General features: G+C 48.5%; 1 protein-coding gene across 2 annotated transcripts in view; it reads left to right on the forward strand.

Moving 5' to 3' along the window:
- The window catches only part of LOC118784642 (low-density lipoprotein receptor class A domain-containing protein 4-like), a 53,005-nt gene that overhangs the window by 12,021 nt on the left and 20,004 nt on the right, over positions 1-20,980 (forward strand). Inside the window, exon 1 of one of the 2 annotated variants that reach the window (XM_036538988.1) lies at positions 15,008-15,299. The exons of the other annotated variant lie outside the window; for it this stretch is intronic. Coding sequence (XP_036394881.1) covers positions 15,206-15,299 — 94 coding nt within the window. The 5' untranslated portion in view covers positions 15,008-15,205. Of the gene's footprint in view, positions 1-15,007; positions 15,300-20,980 lie in introns of those variants that run through there. 2 annotated transcript variants of the gene reach the window in all.

Consider the following 20,980-nt stretch of genomic DNA (forward strand, 5'->3'; position numbering starts at 1 on the left):
GCAGTCTCCCAGGACAAACAATGAAACGTCGGCTTAAGTAACAGGGACGTCAGTTCCCTAGCACCCTCCCCACCCCCCGCCCCCTGATCAAATGTCAATCAATGCAGTGGGCGGGACCTCTGTGGGAGTCCACCGCTGTTGCAGATAATAGGGGGCAATGGCGGAAGCAGTGTAATATGCTGTTAATGTTTCTTTGTTTGGGTCAGGCCTGGCACGGTTTCACACCTCTATGGAAGTCCCTCTTTTTTACATTAACTAACAACGTCATTCAAAACAAAAAAAAAACCTCATTAATCCATCGTAGTCATCAAAGCCACAACTGAGAACATCTTGTGCGGTCATGTTCGGGGCCCAGAGGCCCCACTGGGGACCGGGGGTTTGGGCACGTGGGTATGATGTCATCCTGTGGGACTGGTGCTGAAGACAGGTGAATCAGTTGCGCTATCTGCAGTGTGAGACAGTGTGGACGTACAGTGCTATAGGTGACCTAAGCTTACCCTGCGATAGGAGGGCCGCGCACCACAGGCAATTAAATGCTTACGATGTGGCGACAGAGAGTACTGCACTGACGCACACTCAGTGTCTGTCTGTATCTCTCCTCTCGCCTGTCTCCCTCCCTCTGTCTTTCTCCTTCCCACTTTCCCACTTTCGCACTCCCTCTCCCCCTCTCCCTCCCCTCGTCTGTTTCTCTCTTGCTCTCTCTCTGTCTCCTCTCTCTCCCTCTCATTCCCTCTTCCTCCTTCTCTCTCGCTCTCTCTATTCCCCCCACCACCAAGCAGCAGGTTATCAGTTTGAAACAGTGGTCAGCAGAAGAGGCGCGCGAGTGGCCACGGAGAGGTCATGGGCCTTTCACTTTTGTTCCCCAGCCCAAATCCACCCCCACCCCCTGCTGGCTAACCTCACAGTGCCCCACTCTGCTCTATTGATATGGAAAGTAATTGACTGAGATCCACTGCCCTGTACAAGCCTGCTGCTGCCCGGCAACCTCAGTCTGTCTTCTGTCTGAAACCAAGGAGAGATCCCCATTCCGGTTTAGCGCGATTCCCATTACCTCAGATACCCCATTACCGCAACACAGAAAACAACCGCACAGATTTTTCTCTTCTTTTTTTATATGAACATTCAGATAACATTAAAGGACACATGATTCAGGCAAACTTTTAAAAGTAGTCTTTGCTTTGACATTGAGTAGTTTTGCTGTACCAGAAAAAGAAGCACCACCAATGGTTGTTTTATTACAATATCCTTGACAATCTTGTTGTTATAATGATTTATTTAGTAAATTAGCATACGCCTATAATATTCTCTTGTCCAGAACTAATGCTTATAATATGAGCAGAAAGCAGTGGCCTTATTAAAAATATTTTTATGTAATTTTTTTTCCATATTAAAGGCATCTTTTATATATGGTGCACATGTTATTCATTCAGTTCTCCCTGGCCATTAGACTCCGCTAGGGAGGCCTAAATGTTTATCAGCTATATATTCCTGAGAGTTTATCTTTACATTGTTTAATCCCATCACAGTGCAAACCTCAACAGCATTCTAAGGATGGATTAAGCAGTTTGCTTTGGATTGGAAGCGGTGTTTGGTCACTAAGAGGGTAATTAGCTTGAAATCTGGAAGCACGCTAAGATCAAATATGGGGCTTGGTTTGCAGCTGGTAGGAATGTTTTCCAACGTGACTTTGGGGTCAATTAAGCAGAAAATGAGTGTGCCGGATGGCGTAATTGAATAGTGCCGTCGTGGTAGGGTGTTGGGGGGTTGGCGGGGGGAGAGGGGCAGTTTTGGCAGGGGTCCCGCATCGTCTTTAGGAGACGCCTCATCATCATCCCCCCTTGCGGCCCCCCCTCCTCTGGGCATCTGAGGGCGCTCCTCTAAACGGAGGCGGCTGCTTTACACCTCTCTGCTGGCTCTGGTGAGGGTTGGGGTGGGGCGGGTGCGGGGAGGGGGGGCGTGTTCTGGTGTTGTCGGCTCTGCTCTCTCCGCTGGAGAGCGGGGTCCTGCATTTATATGCAGATCCGCGGGCCCGTTGTCCAGCTCCATTCCGCCTTTTCAGAGGAGTCTCATTTCCATGTGTTTAAGGGATTATTTTAAGTAGACAATCCGAGGGAGACTGAATAAACATGATGAGGTTTTTTTTTCCCCCTTTCTTCCTCTCTCTTTCTCTCTTTCTTTCCTCCTGTCCTCCCCCCGTGGCTCCCCTCGGTCCCCCCGGTGCTTTCAGGCGGCGTCCGGGGCCCGAGCCCCGCGGCGGGCTTTGAAGCACTTTTAATGGCTTTCTATCAGAGCGCAGGTCAGCGTTGGACACCCCATCCGGTTTTTTTTTAAAAAAAAAGCGGCGTGAGGCAATTAAAGCCACCGGCAGCTGGGCCTATTTAGCGCCCGGCGTCTCGATTCCGGGGGTCCCTTTCTGCCCTTTCTAACAATCGCGCCCCACGGTGTCCCCCGGCGAATGGCGGCAGAAAAAACCGCGCCTCCGCTTCACCTGTGGCTCTGGCCGGGATGCCGGCCAGCGCTCTGCAGGGGGGAGGGGGAATCCGGGAAGCGCTCGCGCCGGCTTTGATCGGGGTCGCTGGCCGGCACTCGCTCATGTCAATGGTGTGGAATTTGCATAATGAACTTTCAACAGCCCCCCCCCCCTTCCCTTAACCACGTTTGCCGAGTGGAGAAGACAGCTTAACAAGCCACGGTGGTAAATGACCCTATTCTCCGAGCTGATATTACACAAGATGTGCGGCGCGCTCAAAAGCTTGATCCACTCTGATGATGCTAGAAAAAGCCTTTGAGGTTTGGGGAGGGGGGGGGGCGGATCTTCAGGGAAATTGCTGAGAACAAAATGCTCAAAGGAATATAAAAGAAATCTGGAAGCTCGTCTGAGTGTATTTGCCTCCGCCGCTGTATTAATGAACATGGTTGAAATTCAGATGAAAGGGGCCCATTATGCAAGGGATTTTAAAGCAGTTGTAAAACTTAGCATTATGCATTTTAGATTTATTCTAATCGCGTAACTTGTTGAGCGGCGCAGCTTGCTGTCTGAGTTTATATCACTTTGAATGCGTTCTGCCTCCTCTCTGTCACTGACACTCAGCTTCCTGTCACTAAAGTGTTAGCAGTGTGTCTGAGCAACTGAGTGCCCGGGCCTGGGCTAGCACAGGAATTTGGTTTAGCTGGAGGGTAGAGAAGGCCTCAGGGTCTCTTTTCGTCTCTCTCCTGTTTTATTTTCTTTCTTTCTCTCCTCTTCCTTCTTCAGACACACCGCTCTCGCGTTACTTAGACAGACCACCCTCCCTCCTTTCCCTCCCTCCTCGTCTTTTTGCTCGATAAATTCCCCGCAGTGTGTTCGCGGGGTAATGATGCAGCCGGGGCCACTAAAAGCAGGAGGATCGACACTCCACCCCCCCACCCCGTCCCCGAAGGAGCCACTCGAGGGAGAGGCAGCAGGAACACATGCAGCTGGCTTGTGTGAGGCTGAATCGAGGCTGCTGAAACCCACGGTGACATGTAGGAGCTAGCTAACAAGCAGGCCTCTTGCCACCTGGTCTGAAAATCACAGTGAATGTAGGCTGCTGTCTGTTTGAAGTTTAGCACTTTGCCTTTTTTTACGTTTTGCAGTGATCTAGGTTAAAAGGAATGGTGAGGGCTGTAACAAAGGCAATATTGACAGCAGATTCTTAATAGGTTGTTCTGTCTGCTAGGATGTCTGCTAAGTTTGCTTAGCAATCATTCTTACATTAGGCTGTCTGGCTTAGTTAACATTTTTCTGTTGTTTATACTGTGGAATATTTATGGAACTAGTCAGGTTTGAGGTCTTTGCTCTGAAGTGTAGCAGCAGTTCCTGACCCAGGGTTCGAACATGCAGCCAACTGGTTTACAAGTCCTTAATTACAGCTACAGCATGGCAACACCCCTCGAGTCAATTAATGTCATGTGTCATGTGACCACCCCCCTGCCCAATGGAGTGATTGGATTTTTATGTCTGGAAAGAGAGAAGGTTGTGATACAGACAGGGGCTTGGTTATGTGAAAGCCAGCGCACAGGGGAAAGGGTGTTGTTGTCACGGTTGTGTTTTGACACAATGATGTGCATTGCTCACGGAAGGAAACCTGTGAATCACGGCTCTGTCATTCTTTCATGGGGCCCTGGGGGGCGCTGGGCAGCACGCGAGGTGAGGCCCCCTTCCCAGCGGCGGTGAGAGACGAGGTCAGCGCAGCCACGTTTTAACAGTACCGTGGGGACCTGGTGTTCACACCAGCCGTGTGTGACACGTCAGAGACGGGGTGGGCGGGGGTGGGGGAATGGGGGGAGCGCGGCGCTCTTATGCTTGGCAGACACCGCTCTGGAGTGTCGACGTGTGAAGGACGCACCGGGTCGCCGTGGCAGCGAGCGTGGGGGACTCCGCGAGCGTGCGGGGCTCCGTCAGCGGCGGCGTGGGTCCGCGGTGCCGCTCGCGTGGAGGAAGAGCGTTAATTATAACAGTCTGGCACTTTTCCGCGAGCCGCCACCACTGCCACCGACGCTGCCTGGGGGGCCGCAGTGGAGTGCTGCCATCCGCATTGTCTCCTGTCACATCGTCACAGTGAGCGGACCCGGCAGACACCGCGCAGTGTCCCCCCCCCCCCCCCGCGTCACCCCCCAAATGTGGAACAACTCCATCAGGACGTGAAGTAAACACTTAGCATTCTAAAAATGTCTGCCTGTTATGCTAATGCCGAGCCGCTCTCCTGGCCTATAAATAGGCCCCCCTGCTCTCCACTTTTGGCAGGGACCGCTGACTGCGCCGTGTTCCGTGTTCGGGCGTTTGGCACCCGTCCACCCCCCACCCCCCTGCCCCCCCCGCTGGCGCACCGTCACATTTGTCACACACAGTCTTCCGCAGCGCTCCTGCACCCCTTGGCCCATTTTAGTGGGAAGCTGCCCCATCCACAGGTTTGGGAATGGATGGTTTTGGTGCATCTCGCAGTAGCCAGCCTGAGGTAGCAGGTCCCATTGGCTCCTAATGTCAGCCCAGTTTGGCTGGGTGGAAAAGTCAGGGTTGATCCTGTGTGGCCGGCGTTGTTCTCCGGCTTTGGGAAGAGGCGCGGCCTCGCTTTCATTTAGCGGAGTTAAAAACGGTCTCCTGTTGTTACCGTACGGCTCCTTTTCCCTCGTGTAGGAGCCAGCAGCAGTCTCCTAATTCACAGCACACACGCTCAGAGCTGTTTTCCTCCACAGAAACACCCTTTATTCTGATTGTGAGGAGCAGCATGGGAACCTGCAGCTCCTGGTGGAGAGGGTAGCCTTGTGTTCTCAGGGCAGGGACATTGAGAGTGATGACTCGCTCCCAAACCCAGGCCTTGTCACGTCCTACGCTTTTCACCTGTGTCAGGGGGCCGTCAGCAGCTGCGTCTCCAGGCCTCCTCCGAGCGGGCGTGTGACAGTGGTGCGTTAGAGGGATCGGGATCCGGACAGCGCAGAGCTGCGATTCTGCATTTTCCGCTGCAGTGATGGCAGAAGCGTTTGAGAGGCGTTCTGGGGGAGGACAACAGAATTTGGGGCACTGCAGCTCCGAGTCCTGCCTGCACTGAAGTAGATTTTTTCAAAATTTACTTTTCTGTATTTAATTTATTTATTATTTGAGCAATTCTTGTCTAGGAGATGAGCCAGGCAGAGTGTAACTAAACTGTCTGAATCAGTCCCACCCCACCCCCCTGCAGCAAAAGTGCTGAAGAAAGTGTTCTTCAGATCTGGGTTTGCCTGTGGCTTTTTTTTTGTGTCCTCGGCGTGTCCCCCAAACTGTGCGAGTGTGACAGCAGCAGCAGCTGTGGGAGGAAAGCTGAGCGCAGACCAGCGGCGGAGAATCTGCTGAGGCGGAGCTTTGCGCCTCGCTCGGAGACTGACCCCAGATCAGTCAGAGGACTCGCGGCGGGTGCCCAACAACAACCGTTGTCTCACAACTTGAAAAAATAGGGGCGGGGGGGAGAGAAAACCCTTCGCAGGCTGGAGGTCACACTCCAATGCGGCGCGGGGTGGCTTTCAAGCCGAGACGCGAAAAGTCGATTAAAGCGGTTTGTTTGCGTCGGGTCCCGGGGAGAGGCGCGCCAGTGATACTGCTGTTCCTCTGACGGTCAGCCAACAGAGAGGTGTAATAACATAATACACTGCAGAAATGTATATATGAACAACTGAAGCGTAGACATTTTTTCGGGGACAGGAGAAGGATCTTGCTTTCGTTCTTGTTTTTTTTCCCCTCTCTCTCCTTGACTTTGGCTTATTTCAACCCAAACAAAAATCCTCAAGTGGAATTCTGCAGTGGTGGAAAGTAAAGAAGTCCTGTGTCTGTCTGTGTGCCTGTCGGTGTGTCTCTGTGTCTGTCTGTGTGTCTGTGTGTTGCACCGGAAGCCTGGAGACAGTATGTTCCAGCAGCCTCGGTGGGAACATTGTTTTGCAGAGGCTTGGGAGCTTATAAAAAGCACAGCGGCGAACTGGTCAGAAAGGACAAACGGGGGCATTTTTCTTTAATGAATTAAGAGGTGTCTTCATGAGTGCTATGCAAAATAGATGCCAGGGTTGGGGTAGGAAATTGCCAAGGCAGCAAACCGAATGAACTCTTCAATACCTTGACAGATGCCACGCCGAGTTCAGCCAAAAGTACATGATGTACCTGAATCACCGTGAAACAGTTACTCCTCACCTTCATCATAAGCTGATAGGGCAGTTTTACCTCACTGTTTCTCTTGGTATAGCCCTGATTGGTCAATTGCAGCAGCACTGGTTTAGAGCAAAGTCCCTGGACCAATCAGGCTTTGTAACCGTGCGGAATCTTCCACTCGCCTTGGCTGGAGGGGGCGCGGGGGGGGTGCGGGGGGGTGGGGGGTGGTTGCCGGAGTTTGTTCGGCGGCTTTCGCAAGGCAGTGCATGGCATGGCTCTGTATTTGTGGTGGTAGAATTTGTGGTTGAGGGGAAAAAATAGGTCATTGTGACTCCCACTCAGATAGTGCTCTGTTTCTTGAACTAAGCACCTCTTTGAAGAGGATTTTAACTCAGTACTGTGTGCAGTAACAATGTAACCGGTAGTTGGTAGAAAGCTTTAGCAAAAATCCTCTCTCCTGTGAATGTCATTTTCACCTCCCTCATTTCTGGTAAAAAAAAAAAAATGCATTGATTTGTACTCAGAGGTTTAAAGATTCATCCCGCTCTGCTTTTTAGCTGAACCCAGAGTCAAATTGAATATCTTTGCCTCATTTGCAGGTCAGGGAAAGAATGCAGCCCCTCCTTACAACAAAATCAGCAGTCACATTTTTCTGTGTGGAAAGAGGTGGGTATGGTGGGGGGGGGGGGTTGTTTCTCTGTGTGCTTTGAGGCAACAGTGCTGTGAATCTCTGGACTGCACCCCTTAGTGACAGCTGCAGTCTGATCAGGTCTGCTCTTGTGCAGTCGCAACTGCAGTCTGGATTTGCTCTGCTCTGCACGGTGAGATCCGCGGTCCTAGTGATGTCTGTTCTGTGCAGTAGCAGCTACAGTGAGCCTCAAATATGCTCTGTTCCGCACAGTGAAATCTGCAGTCTGAATCGGTTCTCTTCTGCGCAGTGGAAACTGCAGTCTCAATCAGGTCTGTTCTGCACAGTGAAAATCATGTCCACACTGCAAGCATAATGTGCCTTTTTTTCTTGCCCAAAAATTGCCTGTCTGGCACACAATGAAAGATGTGTTGAGAAAACCCTGTGTTCTTTCTCCTTTTTGGGTGCAGCAGAAGTTCACAGGAATCAGGGAGGGGAACGCCCTGCCCGTTCCCATGACCGCACCTCCAAAGTAGCATTCTTGGAGTGAACAAATAATAATAACTAAGCAGTAAGGCACTTGGCTGGACATTGTGATCCGAGATGACAGTTAAATTCAGTGTGGTCACAGCTGGCCAGTTCTGCCAGCCAGCTATAGCTCATTATATTTTATGGACTAGCTTGCCTGAGATTTGGGACATCGCAGGCTTTGCTGAATAGCATCGTTGTTGAACTGTGCCTTATGCTGTATGTAAATTTCATACCATTCGGTATGCATTTTTGACAACATCACCTTTAGCTCCTGAAGTTCTCGGTGGGGACAACCACGTCTGGCCCAGGAATATTGAGAGGAATCAGGGGAAGTCATGGTCGTTCATGCAGAGGAGCCAAGGGTTACTTAACCTGTCTCTGTCTGCCTGGAAGTCAAGGTTCAGGGTAAAAAGGTCAGTTGTGTATGCTGTAGTCTGGGTTACATCTGAGTCATGACAGCTCTCCTATCTGGGTGAGGTCTAGTCTGCACTCTGAACCAATTCTGCTCTGGTGCCAAATCCATGTCTGCTGTGCAGTCAGGATCAGATCTAGTTTGCAGTCTGGGCCAAGTCTGCTGTTTAGGTCAGGTCTAGTCTGCCATCTGGGTCAGGTGTAGTCTGCTGTTTAGGTCGGGTCTAGTCTGCAGTGTGGGTCAGGTGTACTGTCCAATCTGGCTCAGGTCTAGTTTCCAGTCTGGGTCAGGTCTAGTCTGTCATCTGGATCAGGTCCCCTCTGTAGTATGGGTTGGGTCTAGTCCCTCGTCTGGGTTGGGTCTGTTCCTGAATCAGGGTCAGGTGTAGTGTGCAGTCTGGGCTCTGCAGTCTGGCTCGGGCCCGGGCAGAGACAGGAAGGACCGGAGGGAGGCAGAGCCATGCTAATGCGCTATCATGAGTAATCGCAGCTCGCCCCGGCGCCAGCGAGAGGGAGGGTGACTCAGGAGTTCTGCTATTGACAGCCGCTAAGCTCATCAGCGGGGAATAGCCCGGCTCCCCGGCCAGAGGGCCGCCTCCCTCTCTGCCATGATGAACTGCTTACATGATGGGGTGCTCCTGAGGGGGCGGTATTCATTAGCCTGAGTTACAGACCGAGGGTATTGACTTCCCTCGCTTGCGTCCCGGTCAGAGGAGGGGTGGGGTGGAGGGGGGAAAGCCCACTGTCTCCACGGGGATTACGCCGATAAATCAGAGATGCGACTAATCCGTCATGCCGCAAAGCAGGAAGTAGCGGAATTTGCATGACAAACCGGTGGAAAGGTGACTGGAGGGAAGTGCTGGCAGCTCTTGAAGGGGACATCCGCTGTCACTGCGAGCCGACACCCCCCCCCCCCCCCCCCCCTTCCCCCACATCCCGCCGCCAGGCAGCAGCGGTTTTGCCCATGCCCGGTGTCCGCGGCCAGCGCGACGATGCCGTAATCTCCTCTCCAATCACCGCCAGAGAAAAAGCATGCTGCTAATTTTGCAAGTGAGCCATATTGCGAGTGCAGCCCTAATCCCTTCTGAGAGATTATTACAGTTCTATGGAAATGAAAAAAAAGTAATAACCCCCCCTTAAATACAGCTAATGTCACAGCATAGACAGCGCGTGTGACACATTTGTTACTGAACCAGTGAGACAAAATCCCCCCCCCCCCCCACACACACACACCCACACACACACACACACACACACTCTCACTGGTAGTTAACATGGCACAGCCTTTGGCAACCACAGGATCACCAGTTGTGAGGCTAGACAGTTGTTTTTTCCAACGCTACTGACCACTATAGCCCCTTCTCTCGTTAGATGTTAGCAGTGACGTGGCTGTCCCCCATCCATCAGCACTCAGTGCTTAGCCTCACCAGTCTGAAGTGGCCCTGTTAATCGACAATAAAAATGAGTGATTTACTCTTGAATGCAGTTACACTCTGTGCTGCCCATTGTGCAGATGTAGTACAGGATTCTTCAGTCTGTAATACAGTGTCTTAATGTTTCACTAGGATTCTTGCTCCTCAGTGCAGAAAGAATCACCCTGTTTAACTCTGTAATACAGTGTCATAATGTTTCAATAGGATTCTTGCTCCTCTGTCTGGAAAGAATTGCCCTATTTCAATCTGGGATATGACATCATAATGGTAAAACCTGTTGGGGGGGTTGCTCAGCTGTGATTGGATGACAGCATGAGCCACAGTCCAATCGCAGATATCTGTCTGTGCTGTTACTTGTGCCCTTCCTGACCCTTGCCCAGAGGGCGATACCCAATCAGGCGCTCCATGCTGAATGCGAGCACAGTGTGGAAGACCGAATGAGTCAGCACGACCCTCTCTAGCCGGAGTTGTCTGGACACATGACGTCTGCGGGGCAGGCGAGCTTGGCTCTTCCTTTGATGAATCATCTCAGTCAGGAAGTGTTTACAAAATCAATCGTGAGTAGCAAGATAGAAGCTATAGATCTCAGTTGAACTATGAAAAATAATGCACAGGCCATGTTCTTGCATTCAGTCTGCGGTAGGGAATAGTGCTCTCTCTAGTGAACCTCTAGTGAATCTGTGTGGCTAACCTGTGTGGTGGGCTGTGCCACTTTATAGCCAACCGTAATGGTGCAGTTGTGATGTGCTTCACCTCACTTGTATCAGCTGTCTGTAATGGCAGGCAGTGCATTCCCCCCTTAACGGTTTTGGCCTAGAAAGTTGAGGAACCTCTGTTTTTGTGAAAGCTAATCTCAGAGGAGACCTGTTTTTCTGTAGGGTCTCCCACAATGATCACGTGGGCCAACATTTTGATCGAATTATATCCTGTTATTTTTCTCTCGGTTTAAGGCCTCTCTGTTAAGCACCTCAGTATGATGTCTGTGTCATGTTACCCCAGAGCAAGTCAAAGCACTCCATTGCTCAGAGAGTTTACTGATGAAAGGAAATTTCCCAGACAGACAACGATAGCACAACATCTTTGTGTTCCGTTGGTCAGAGATGCACCGCCGTTGCAGGAGGGGCAAGCGACTCGTGGCAAGTCAATAAGGAAACTGCGGGAAAAAAATGAGTCATTTCGAGGAATGTTTTTCTTCACACTTTACTGACCTGTTATGTGCTAGTCTGTCTTTTTCCCAATTTTAATTAACTCCAATTTGAGCAAACAAAACTGACAGTGCTCTGTGTTTGCACGGCGGCCACAGAAAGCAAATACCGAGGATTTCTCATGTCTCGCAGACATGCAGGGGTGGTGTTGTCACAGCAGGCGGGGCCGCGCTCATAGGACGCACTCTGTATGAATGGATCTGAAGGCACTTCTTCAAGGTCACACAATGATTTCAGCAGTTAAAGCAGCCAATCCCACTGCAGCTTTAGACAGTGTGTTATTCGAAGCAACCAATCCCGTGATCGCTGTAGACAGTAGGTTATTATGACTGTGTTCTTGGTTCTTAAAAAAGAGAAAATAAAAATGGATTGAGGCAGTGAAGAAGTTTGCTTGGGGAGTTTTAAAAATAGGACCAAAGCTGACATTAATCGAGTTGATAAGTTATAGAATGGCTATAACAGTCTCATAGCCTGTTTTACGGTCATATATTAAAACTACTATGTTATCATTCCCACAAACAGCAAAGCTAGTGAGCTGCTTCTGTCATTTTAGCTATTGTTAGCCAGTTTGTCAACGCAGTTTCAGCTGGATGGAAAAATGGGATTTTCTTTCATTGAAACTGGAAATTTTAAAATGGTGGGTTGACCTACATTACATCACGATTGAGGTCATTGTGAAGGAACATCCTTAAATTTGGCTAGCTAACTATAAGAAGATTGGATAGCTAAACTGTTTTTCTTTTAATGTCTTCAAAGATAAAAGCTGGTTGTCATGTGTTGATATTGCTATCTAGGTATTTCTTTCAGTGGCTTCTTTGCCTTTTTCAGATTGGGGTGTTTGTAATTGGCCTGTCAGCTATACCTGACATTAAATGAATCACGTGGGTCACAATTAATGTGTTGATAGTAAAATGCACAGCGACTTCAGCGTGTTGATCGGATTGCTGTAGTTTTGCTGTCTGGCAGAAAGGAAGATGGAATGATGTCGAAAGGGCAGGGAGTGAATTGTGTGTGCATGGGCTGCCATTGACTGCCTGCAAGGCTCGATAGTCAGAGATTGTGAAATGTGCGGACTTACCGTAGCTAGCCAGTGGATCGGGTGACAAGTAACATGGCCCCGAGGTGTTAGCTTTCCTTCTCACTTCTGTGTTGCTTTTTTTCATTGTTGTTGTTTTTTTAACCCAGTTTGTCAGTAATTTACTCCACTGCATGTTCCTTCCGCCTGCGAATCCCCAAAAAGGGGGGATTAAATTATCCTCACAGACTGCAGGAGCTGGTTGGCGTGTGCCGGGCCTGCTCAGCTCGGGGAGTGGCTCCTCAGTGCCTCCCTCCGTTTATGTCTGCAGAGATGCTGTCATTTTCACGCAGATGACTTCGAATGTTGTCGCAAAGGCCATAAAAATTGTCCAGTTATTTTAAACCTCGACGCTAATATTACCGGCGTCTTCACAGCACTAATAACGATGATTGGTTCTTGTAGCGGTGCCATTATTACTTGCACTCCCGCTATTGCGGTTATTATCGGTGCGAAGCGATGGCGGCTTTATTAATATTAGTATCATAACGGCTCGCGGCCTGCCCTTCCCCACTTCCCCTGAGCCTGTTTACCCACAGTGTCTTGCCAGTTCAGGAGATTGGCATTAAACCTAGACATTACCTCATCCTCCCGGGCAGACAGCCCATTACAATGCTCAACAAGCCTGCTGGAGTGAAAAACCCAATACCTGGTGATTATGTACTCTCTGTGCTGCAGCGGCGGTCTGCAGGGCCCCCCTCCTCCCTTCCCATCCCCTCCCCTCCCATCCCCCAGCCCTCCAACACCCCGCCTCCCCCCCCCTCCCGCCTCTCCATAAGGTGTGTCGCTCCGCAGTATCCTCCAATCAGGGCAGAGCGAGCGGTGTAGGTGGAAGGGAGGGGGAGAGGCGGGCCACAGGTGGACTGCAGCTGGCACCTGTAGGGAAAGGGGAGCGGCCTACGTGGGACAAAATAGGAACAGGAAGCTTCCGCTCAGATAGCTGGGCGCAGTGGGGACTGTGTGGTGGGAGTCCCAGGTCCGATAGGATGGAGGAGACTGTTTGTCTGCCTTGTTGCAAGACCTCAGGATGAAGAAACAAGCCTGCTCTCTTTTAGATTCGGGCTGCCATCTCTGTGGAACGCGCGCACACACACATGCGCACACACACAATTCACAAGCCCTTTACTGTTTCCTTGTTCCTTTTATGACAGAGTACATTATTATTGTAATATTATTCCACTGGGCATGCACTAGTTAGTATATCTCAGTATTAAAATATGTATATAATACATGAGTAAAGTGATGATTTGTGCTTCCCCAACCAATCAGTCTTTAATTTTGACTGCCCGCTCTCATGTTGTACTGGTGAAAGGTAAACATTTTAAGGAATAAATACAAAGAGGTAAATCTCAAATCCAGACTAAAAACACTGTTACAGAAGGCTGACAGTGATATTTGCCATAGTGAAATGCCTCAGCAGGTTCGCTGTGTGCCATGCTTTATGGATGATCACAGGTGAGAGAGATTTACATTGGAGGGACATGACAGTCATGGCTGTGATGCATATTCCTTTTTAATGTGTTTGAAAAGAACCTTCAAGCATACAGCAAATCTGCTTGACCCTGCCTTGATTTAATGTTGTCCTTGATAGATGATGGGTTGTATTATCAAAAGAAGAAATGAACTAATTGCATCTATCATTTATCTGAGAGTCCCATCGTTTTGGCTTTGTGAACGTTGCTTCATCAATGCAATATTTTTATTATTATTGTTATTATTATGCATTGTGTTTCTTTCTTATTACGTGTTACAAAGAAAGTCTCTGTAATCACCGTAGAGGCGTATAAGAGCTTGAAGTTGTATGGGAAATGCTTTATTGGAAAAACCCGAGGTTCAACGTCATGCAGAGCTTCATTTTGCGGCAGTGATTAATTGCTCGCTTATTCTGGTATTTGCACCACTACAAAGTGAACGCTAGGTGGAGCTAAGAAACAGGAAGCATTCTATTTTTTTTTTTTTTTTTTTTTTTTGCCAGAGACAGTTAAGGTCTTGGATACAGTCTCAGACTTTCAGAAAAGTAAATAAATCATATTTTCAACATTTTTTTTAATATGTAACTTTAAATATATATCGAGGGAGTGTACTGTCATTGATAATTTACAAAGCAGTTATCGTTTCATAGTTACTCTTCCACCGTTGTAAAACGTACTGATGAAGTTAATTTTATTTGCAGAAGTTGTAGAAATAATGAGCCCTCTATTCATGAAAGCTCCCCGTCTGCGTGTTTATGAAAGCAGAGCCAGCCCGACTGAGGAGGGGGAGGGTACGGGTGCATTTGGTATTTAGCGGCTGGTGTTATCTGTCTCCTGTCTGGTCTGGAAGTCACGTCGTCCTGTTCCCATGTGTGCTAAATTGTTGGCCCAGAGGTCCCCGGGTCCCTGGTGGAGAAGGGACTCATTTAAATTGTCTGGCACCGTTAGCAGGATATTCTCGGGCTCGCTGGTTAATTCCTTATATAATGCGGTCTCAAATCATGTATACACACTAACTATACGATTTTTTAAAAACACAATTAACACTACATTTGCCAGGATAGGGGTAATGTAAAAGATTTTCTCCCCTCTGTGCACCTTTAAGTTTTAATCATAAGTGTTATGTAAAAGTAATTGCAATAAAGATATAGCTGTCGAGTCTATGTAGCATAGTGAGAGTAAATTTAGGATTTAGAAGCAGATGTCCTGGCAACTATCTTCTCTGCCCCTCTGCAATTTTTTTTATTGCCTCGGTTATTTATAGACTGTAGACGGCTTGGACAGGAGGGGTCCAACACATGTGCCGAAGAGCTGCTAGACTATGGGGTCACCTCAAGGTTAGCATCTTCAATGGCTGGCTTGATTGGTCGTGGCTGTCTCTAATGAGTGTGTGTAATTCTAACCGCCCCCCACCCCCACTGGCTAGACCATCCCCTCTCTCATCGCCATTGTCACCACCGGTCTCTCCTTCGAGCCTGTTCCCAACACCCCCCCCCCCCCCCCATGTCTGGGTCTGGCCTGAACTGCTGCCTTTTTGGGGGAGGGGGTGGGGTGTAGCTAAGCCAGCCCACATGATCGCGTAACAGCGAGCCATTCTTTTGAATGAAGGCGAGAGGAGAGGAGGAAGAAAGCTAGGACAATATGTTGGAGGCTAAATTGCTACAGCGAGCTAGCCGCGTCGGTTGAAGCGAGAATGGCGTGAAAAAATGTGGGATCGGAGAGGCAGACTCTGACAGCGGGCTGCTAGAAAGTTGTCCTCCCGTCCCTCCGGGCCGCTGCCGGTGGCTCTTCTCGGTTTCACTTTTTTTTCCCGATCCTCATGCAAAACCTAACGGTTCTGGGCAGCCCCATCAACTCCAATGTCATTTGCTCCTGCAACTGCACCGGATCCCAGCCCCAGGGTATGGAGATATGTAAGTATTGTTGTCGAAACTGTGTCAACTACTGTATTTTATGTGCGATTTCGTGTTTGTGATGCGAACGCATTGACTGCAAAAACGATGTTTTAGCCGGCTGTCGCTTTATTATATCAGCGGCAGATGGCTAGCTAGTTAGCTACTTCTGTTCGTTGCACCTCCAGCGTCATTTAAATACAACCATGCATTTTTTTGAATAGGGGTAGCTAGTGGGAAAATGGGATGTCTGGTCTGAAGGCCGTATTTAGATAGCGTTACATTTTAACGTCTTCCCCTGTCCCTATAGATTGCAGTTTTAAGTTTTCAACTTTGCACACTGCATATAGTTGACGTTATTGCGTGGAGCTGTGGTAACCAGACTGTCTGTTGTGTGAAGTAAAATGGTGATACGTCGTTATTTGTAGTGTGCTAGTTTGTCCAGTTTTCCTACCAGAAAATGAGAATGATGGTAAACGATATTGTTAACCAGTTATCAATTCGAGTAGCCTATATAGGTTAGCGTGTGGCTTGGTTCAGTCATGCCACCAGGAGTTAGCTTTCCATGTCTATGAAACATGCTTCGCACAGAAATTTGTCGATCCTGTATCTGTGTCTCCCTGGACGAGCCAGGATCATAATTCGCCAAACTCCTGCAATTCAATTAATCGTGATACTGTATGAAAAACATGGTCGGACTCGCACTCCATCGGGTTTTTGAGACTTGGGAAGGGCTTGCTTCGGCCCACGACCGTGTTAGAGTTTTTTTTTTGTCAGCGGTGTATTGAAATGTAAACAGATTGGATAGAGATCCAGACTGTCACCCTTCCCCCCACGTACCCCAGACACTTCAGTTCATGCCCTGAGACTGGGCCAAGAGTGCCGGACTGTCAGAGGCACACGGAGGACAAAGAGAGAAAGGCTGAGTTCGTGGGGAGGTAGGGAGATTGACAGGGACCGGGGTGTATGTAGCCTAACTCGCAGTTATGATAAATGGCCAAAGATGTTTGCTAATGGGAGTTGAAAATACAGACTTTTGTTCTAACGCACAGTAGAGAGACTGCGCAACCCAAACCCACAAGTCTGGATTAACGCGTTCTGTTGATTTTATTGAAGCTAATGTACTGATTTATTTTTGCAGCAGAAAGATGGACAGTCATTTGTGAATGACTTGAAAACATTTTTTCATAGTAATGTGCATGTGAAGTTTGATTACAAGTACCACACGTGACTAGTTCGAGAGGAAAGTGCAGCACACATTAGATATTATTTTAGTTGAATTTGCCACGCTTGTAATTTTGGGGATTCTTCCCAAGGTAAAGAATATTTCATCCTCATCTGTTTTGGTAGGGTGACCATACGTCCTCTTTTTCCCGGACATGTCCTCTTTTTGGGACGCATGTATGATCACCCTAGTTTTGGAAGAGTATAATATTTTAACTAAACATGTTTGTAAGCTCCATTAGTGAGTATTCCACCAGAACTTTACATTCAGCGACAATGGGAAGAACTTTTATGTTGGACAGTAGTTGGAATTTATCGTAGATTATCATGTAAAAACATTGCTGGTATACTTGATAATTCTTTGACGTTCCAAACCAGCTTTGGCGGAGGGAGGAATTATACTACGTTTGAGAACTAGTTCACAGAACAGAATTCAAATGATTTTTTTCTAATTACCTCGCTGGCTGTTGAGTAGAGCGCACTAGGCAGATGAGAGCATTGTTTCAGTACCATTTGCCCTAAATGAGCGGCATTGTTGGATTCCAGTGCTGGGGGCGGACTCTGGAATTTGATGTTTGGCTCCTCACATTAGCATGCGTCAGACTGAGGCGATCTTCAGCTCCTCGCTCATCTGCGTATGTAAAGATGGTTCGCTTTCTATTGAGGCTGTACTGCTGTTAGCATTTGTTGCGGCGTTATGTCGCTTGAGTGACATTTGCGGCTAATGACAGCCTTCGAACTGGTAGCGTATGACACAACGAGCCAGCTCAACTCAATCGAATCGCCCGTGTAGGCCTCGCCTCGAGTTGAATCAAGGTCGCAGCCATTGAGCGCGACAAGTACGGCACCCACCTGGCCATGTATGGCCCTATCAATATTCATTAGCGGCGGAATCCACCCCTCCCTTTTTTTTGTAACTCGCGATTTGAATAATTGCAAGCGCCTTTCAACTTTGCTTTAGTATGTGAGCAGGGAAATTAGCGAGTAAATTGGACATTTTTTAAACGGACCAATGGCTCTGTTAAATGCACAGCGCCCCGTAATTGGGTACGCGAAAATTAGGGCCCCGGGAAAATGAAGCTTTGATTCTGTCACCAAACATTTGGCTAATTCGTTCCCTTGCGGTGGAACAATCAACGATGTAATGTGATGTCATTGCAGACGGCCCTTTGAATGGAAAGGGTACGCGGGTGTGCCAAATTCATTTCCATCGGGGCTGCGGCCAGCCGAGGCAACGCGAAGTGGAAACGGGATACTGGATGTCGGTTTGGCAGATGCTCGCCGGTGAACCAACGCTAGTCTTGTAACCAAAACACCGCGGTGTTTTACAGTCCATATCTGATTCTGGTGTCGGTGACATCTCCGACTTTCAACATTTTGAGCCTGGTGTCGGTTGTTAATGTGTCACTGCACTTCAGAATCACGCCTGTTTTCTATACTAATCCAAGTCATCTTAATAAGGAGCAGTAGTTGTTCTGTTTAGATCCCTGCCATAATATGTTTATGTGTGGGAGACAGTGAATGTCTTTTTATAGGTGTTTTGAGTATATGGCCCTGCTGTAGACAGAAATGTTGTTTCAGTCTTGTTTGTTGTTTGTCTCAGTCTTCGCCTGCGTTAAGCCCCTGCTGTTTCCCATTTGCCTGATCGTTTGTCTTTCAAGTCCTGGGGTTCTCTTCGGGTTAGTCACCTGGTCCCGGAAACAAAGGTATAAATCATGACACCTCCGGTGTTTCAGTTTAGGGGTTGTTTATAATTTGCGAGTGTCTCTGCATTCTAAAAGTAACATAAACGGCAGATTTTTTTTTAATTTTGGTATTTTTCTATTGTTTTTTGGTGTACATTTTGATAGGGTTTTCTTAATTCGTTGAGCACAGTTAAGCAGCGGGTTAATGTCATGACGTAAGTGCTGTGCCAGTGAAAAATAGAGGGTTACCTCTCGCACTGATTCTGCTGTTTATGTATGCATTATAAGAGTTGGGGTGTCTCAACTCCCAATAGGTGGAGGGCAGTTAATGCCAGGGCTTTAAACAGTCTGTTGCAGTGAAGTATCCCTTTCTATCTTGTTCTGCCACAAAGCAAGATTCCACGTCCACATACACCATGGGATTGGAAGAAGCCAGAGCAATTGCCATTCCCCAATAAATTTCGGGGTGTATACGTGAGCGCGCCCATAGCAGTTGTGGCGTCGTGGGCTCCCAGCCAACAGCTGCACACGGTCTGCCCCCCCCCGATCTTGTGATTTTACGTGGTTTAATCAGACACAAATAAATACAAACAGAACCACAGGATTCTAGAATAAAGGAGTGCTTTTTCATCCCCTCTTTTTTGGTAATTAATTTCAAAGGGAATATCCTTGTGGGTGGGAGCAGTTTTCTGTTTTTTTGTTAAGCCACAGTGTTAGGAGTGAGTTTGGAGGAAGGAGGTTGGGGGCGGGGGGTACTCCTTTTCTGGGGTGGTCTTGCTGCGGGGCTGAGGAGAGGGCAGCTCTGGCGTTTTTACCCCCCAAAACCCACAGTGCCCCAGCTGAGACCCAGACTGTCGCAGCCTTGACATTGACTGTGGGTCCCCTTTGTGTCTGCCCCCTGCACACCAGACACACACCCCCACCCCACGTCTCCCACAAACCCCCCTGGGACCTGTGCAGTCCTTTTTCTCCCAGTACATCGGGGATGGCCTATCAGTCAGATGTTTGAGTTGGGTGGGGTGTGTGGGCTGCTGTCTAGGTCTGCGTTTGTTTACCCTGTGCTTTTGGTGTGTTGGGATCCCCTCAGGAGCAGTGCTCACGACGCGCTCCCATAATGCTTCGTGCCTCTGGTCCACTCTGACAATGACATCGGTGTGTTTTGACTGATTTCATTTTCTTTCAATCTTCTGTGATGCGCATAGATTTCACAATGAAATAAGGCAAAAAGAAGGTGACCTATAAGTGAAGCAGTGATCAAAACGTGTGCTTGTGTGATACATGTGCATATGTGTTGTATGCATGTTCCACGCAGCAAAGCGCACGACCGTGGAGAAGGATAGAGCAGGGTTCTGTCGGACAAGACATCGCAGGGACTTCTATTTGTCCCCATCTCCGATCCACATCTCTGGCCAAACAGCCACCACCAGCATCAGTCCCCATAATCTCCAGAGCTCAAGTCTCTGGCTCCTGTTTTCTGTTACGGCTCTGTACTGGATGTCCTCTTATTACAGGAAATTGAAGGGATTACAAGGAGCGAAGTGGGAGGTTGGAGATTTCTAAGATCTCCAATAATTGTGCTCTCTACTAAAAGAAAATAAAGCCTTGAGTATGTGTCCATTTTTTCCTCGCCCTCCCCTCCTTGCAGTGCCAGAAGGTGATGGCGGCTGTTGCTCTGGGTAGACTCTCCTTGCCCTCATTTGTAATTCAGACGGGGGTCTGATTGTCTGGTATCTTCCCAGCCCTCCGTCGCTCGGCCTTTTCACCGTCTGACCCTAATCAGTGGGAGAGGCTGCTCCATTGTTAAAAAGGGGTAGAATTCATAGGCTCATCCCTCATCGCTTGTCCTCGCTGCACTCTCTCCTTTTAATGGGAAATGGGAAAAAGTGACCTTCTGCATGGTGTTGGTCCTGACGCTTCTCTGCTGCGTAGAGCTTGTGGCTATCACACAGTGTTAGTTGCTGAAATGGCAGTTTGGTTATCTCGCAAGTAAACAGCGATTAAGTTGTATAAAGTCATTTGATATTGTAGGTGTGTGGTAGCCTGTGTATTGGCTGTCATTGTACTGTTATGATTTCAGCTAGGGAGTCTTAAATAACTGTCACAGACAGAACATGGACAATAGGTTGCTGGAGCAGACTCTCAGTGTATACACACTTTTCATGGTGACAGCACAAAGGTTTTTAAGTTGTATTTTGATAGTGGGGAAAATTGTCTTGGCTTATCTCTGCACTTACACAAAACAGCGTGTAGTTCGTTGTGGATCCAGCAACCTGGCAACCATCATCGGCCATGCGTCAAAAAAACATTGGATTTTGGCAAAGGGCACCTTTCTTACTGCGAACTGTTTGCAGGCCACCGGTAAACACCTCTGAGCTATCATGTCCAGATGCTCCTCCAACTTCAGAAGAGTCCTGCCACATGTAGCATGACCAGCAGTAACCTATTTTGTGGGGCCAGCCCTAGACGGGTAGGATGAAACAGTCTGCAGGCTTTGACAACATTGGCTGTTGGGGGAAAAATGACATATATCAGTACCAGCCGTGTAGCTCTCGATTGTATGGCCGTTCGCATGGAGGACTTTCTTTGCAGACACACTGCCAGTAGCATCACTGACCACCTTTACTTCAACAAATTGGCCGGGTAAATCGCTAGAGCAAAGCCCTCTCTGTAGCCCTCTCGTTTAAGGACATTAAATGCTGTACGAAACAGCAGTCCACCACTTTAACAAAATGTTCCCTTTGAGTATTTAGCAAGAACTCCTTTTTTCCACAATAGGGTTTGCCACTTTGCTGC

This window comes from Megalops cyprinoides, chromosome 10 (assembly GCF_013368585.1).
Source record: "Megalops cyprinoides isolate fMegCyp1 chromosome 10, fMegCyp1.pri, whole genome shotgun sequence".
Lineage (NCBI taxonomy): Eukaryota > Metazoa > Chordata > Actinopteri > Elopiformes > Megalopidae > Megalops > Megalops cyprinoides.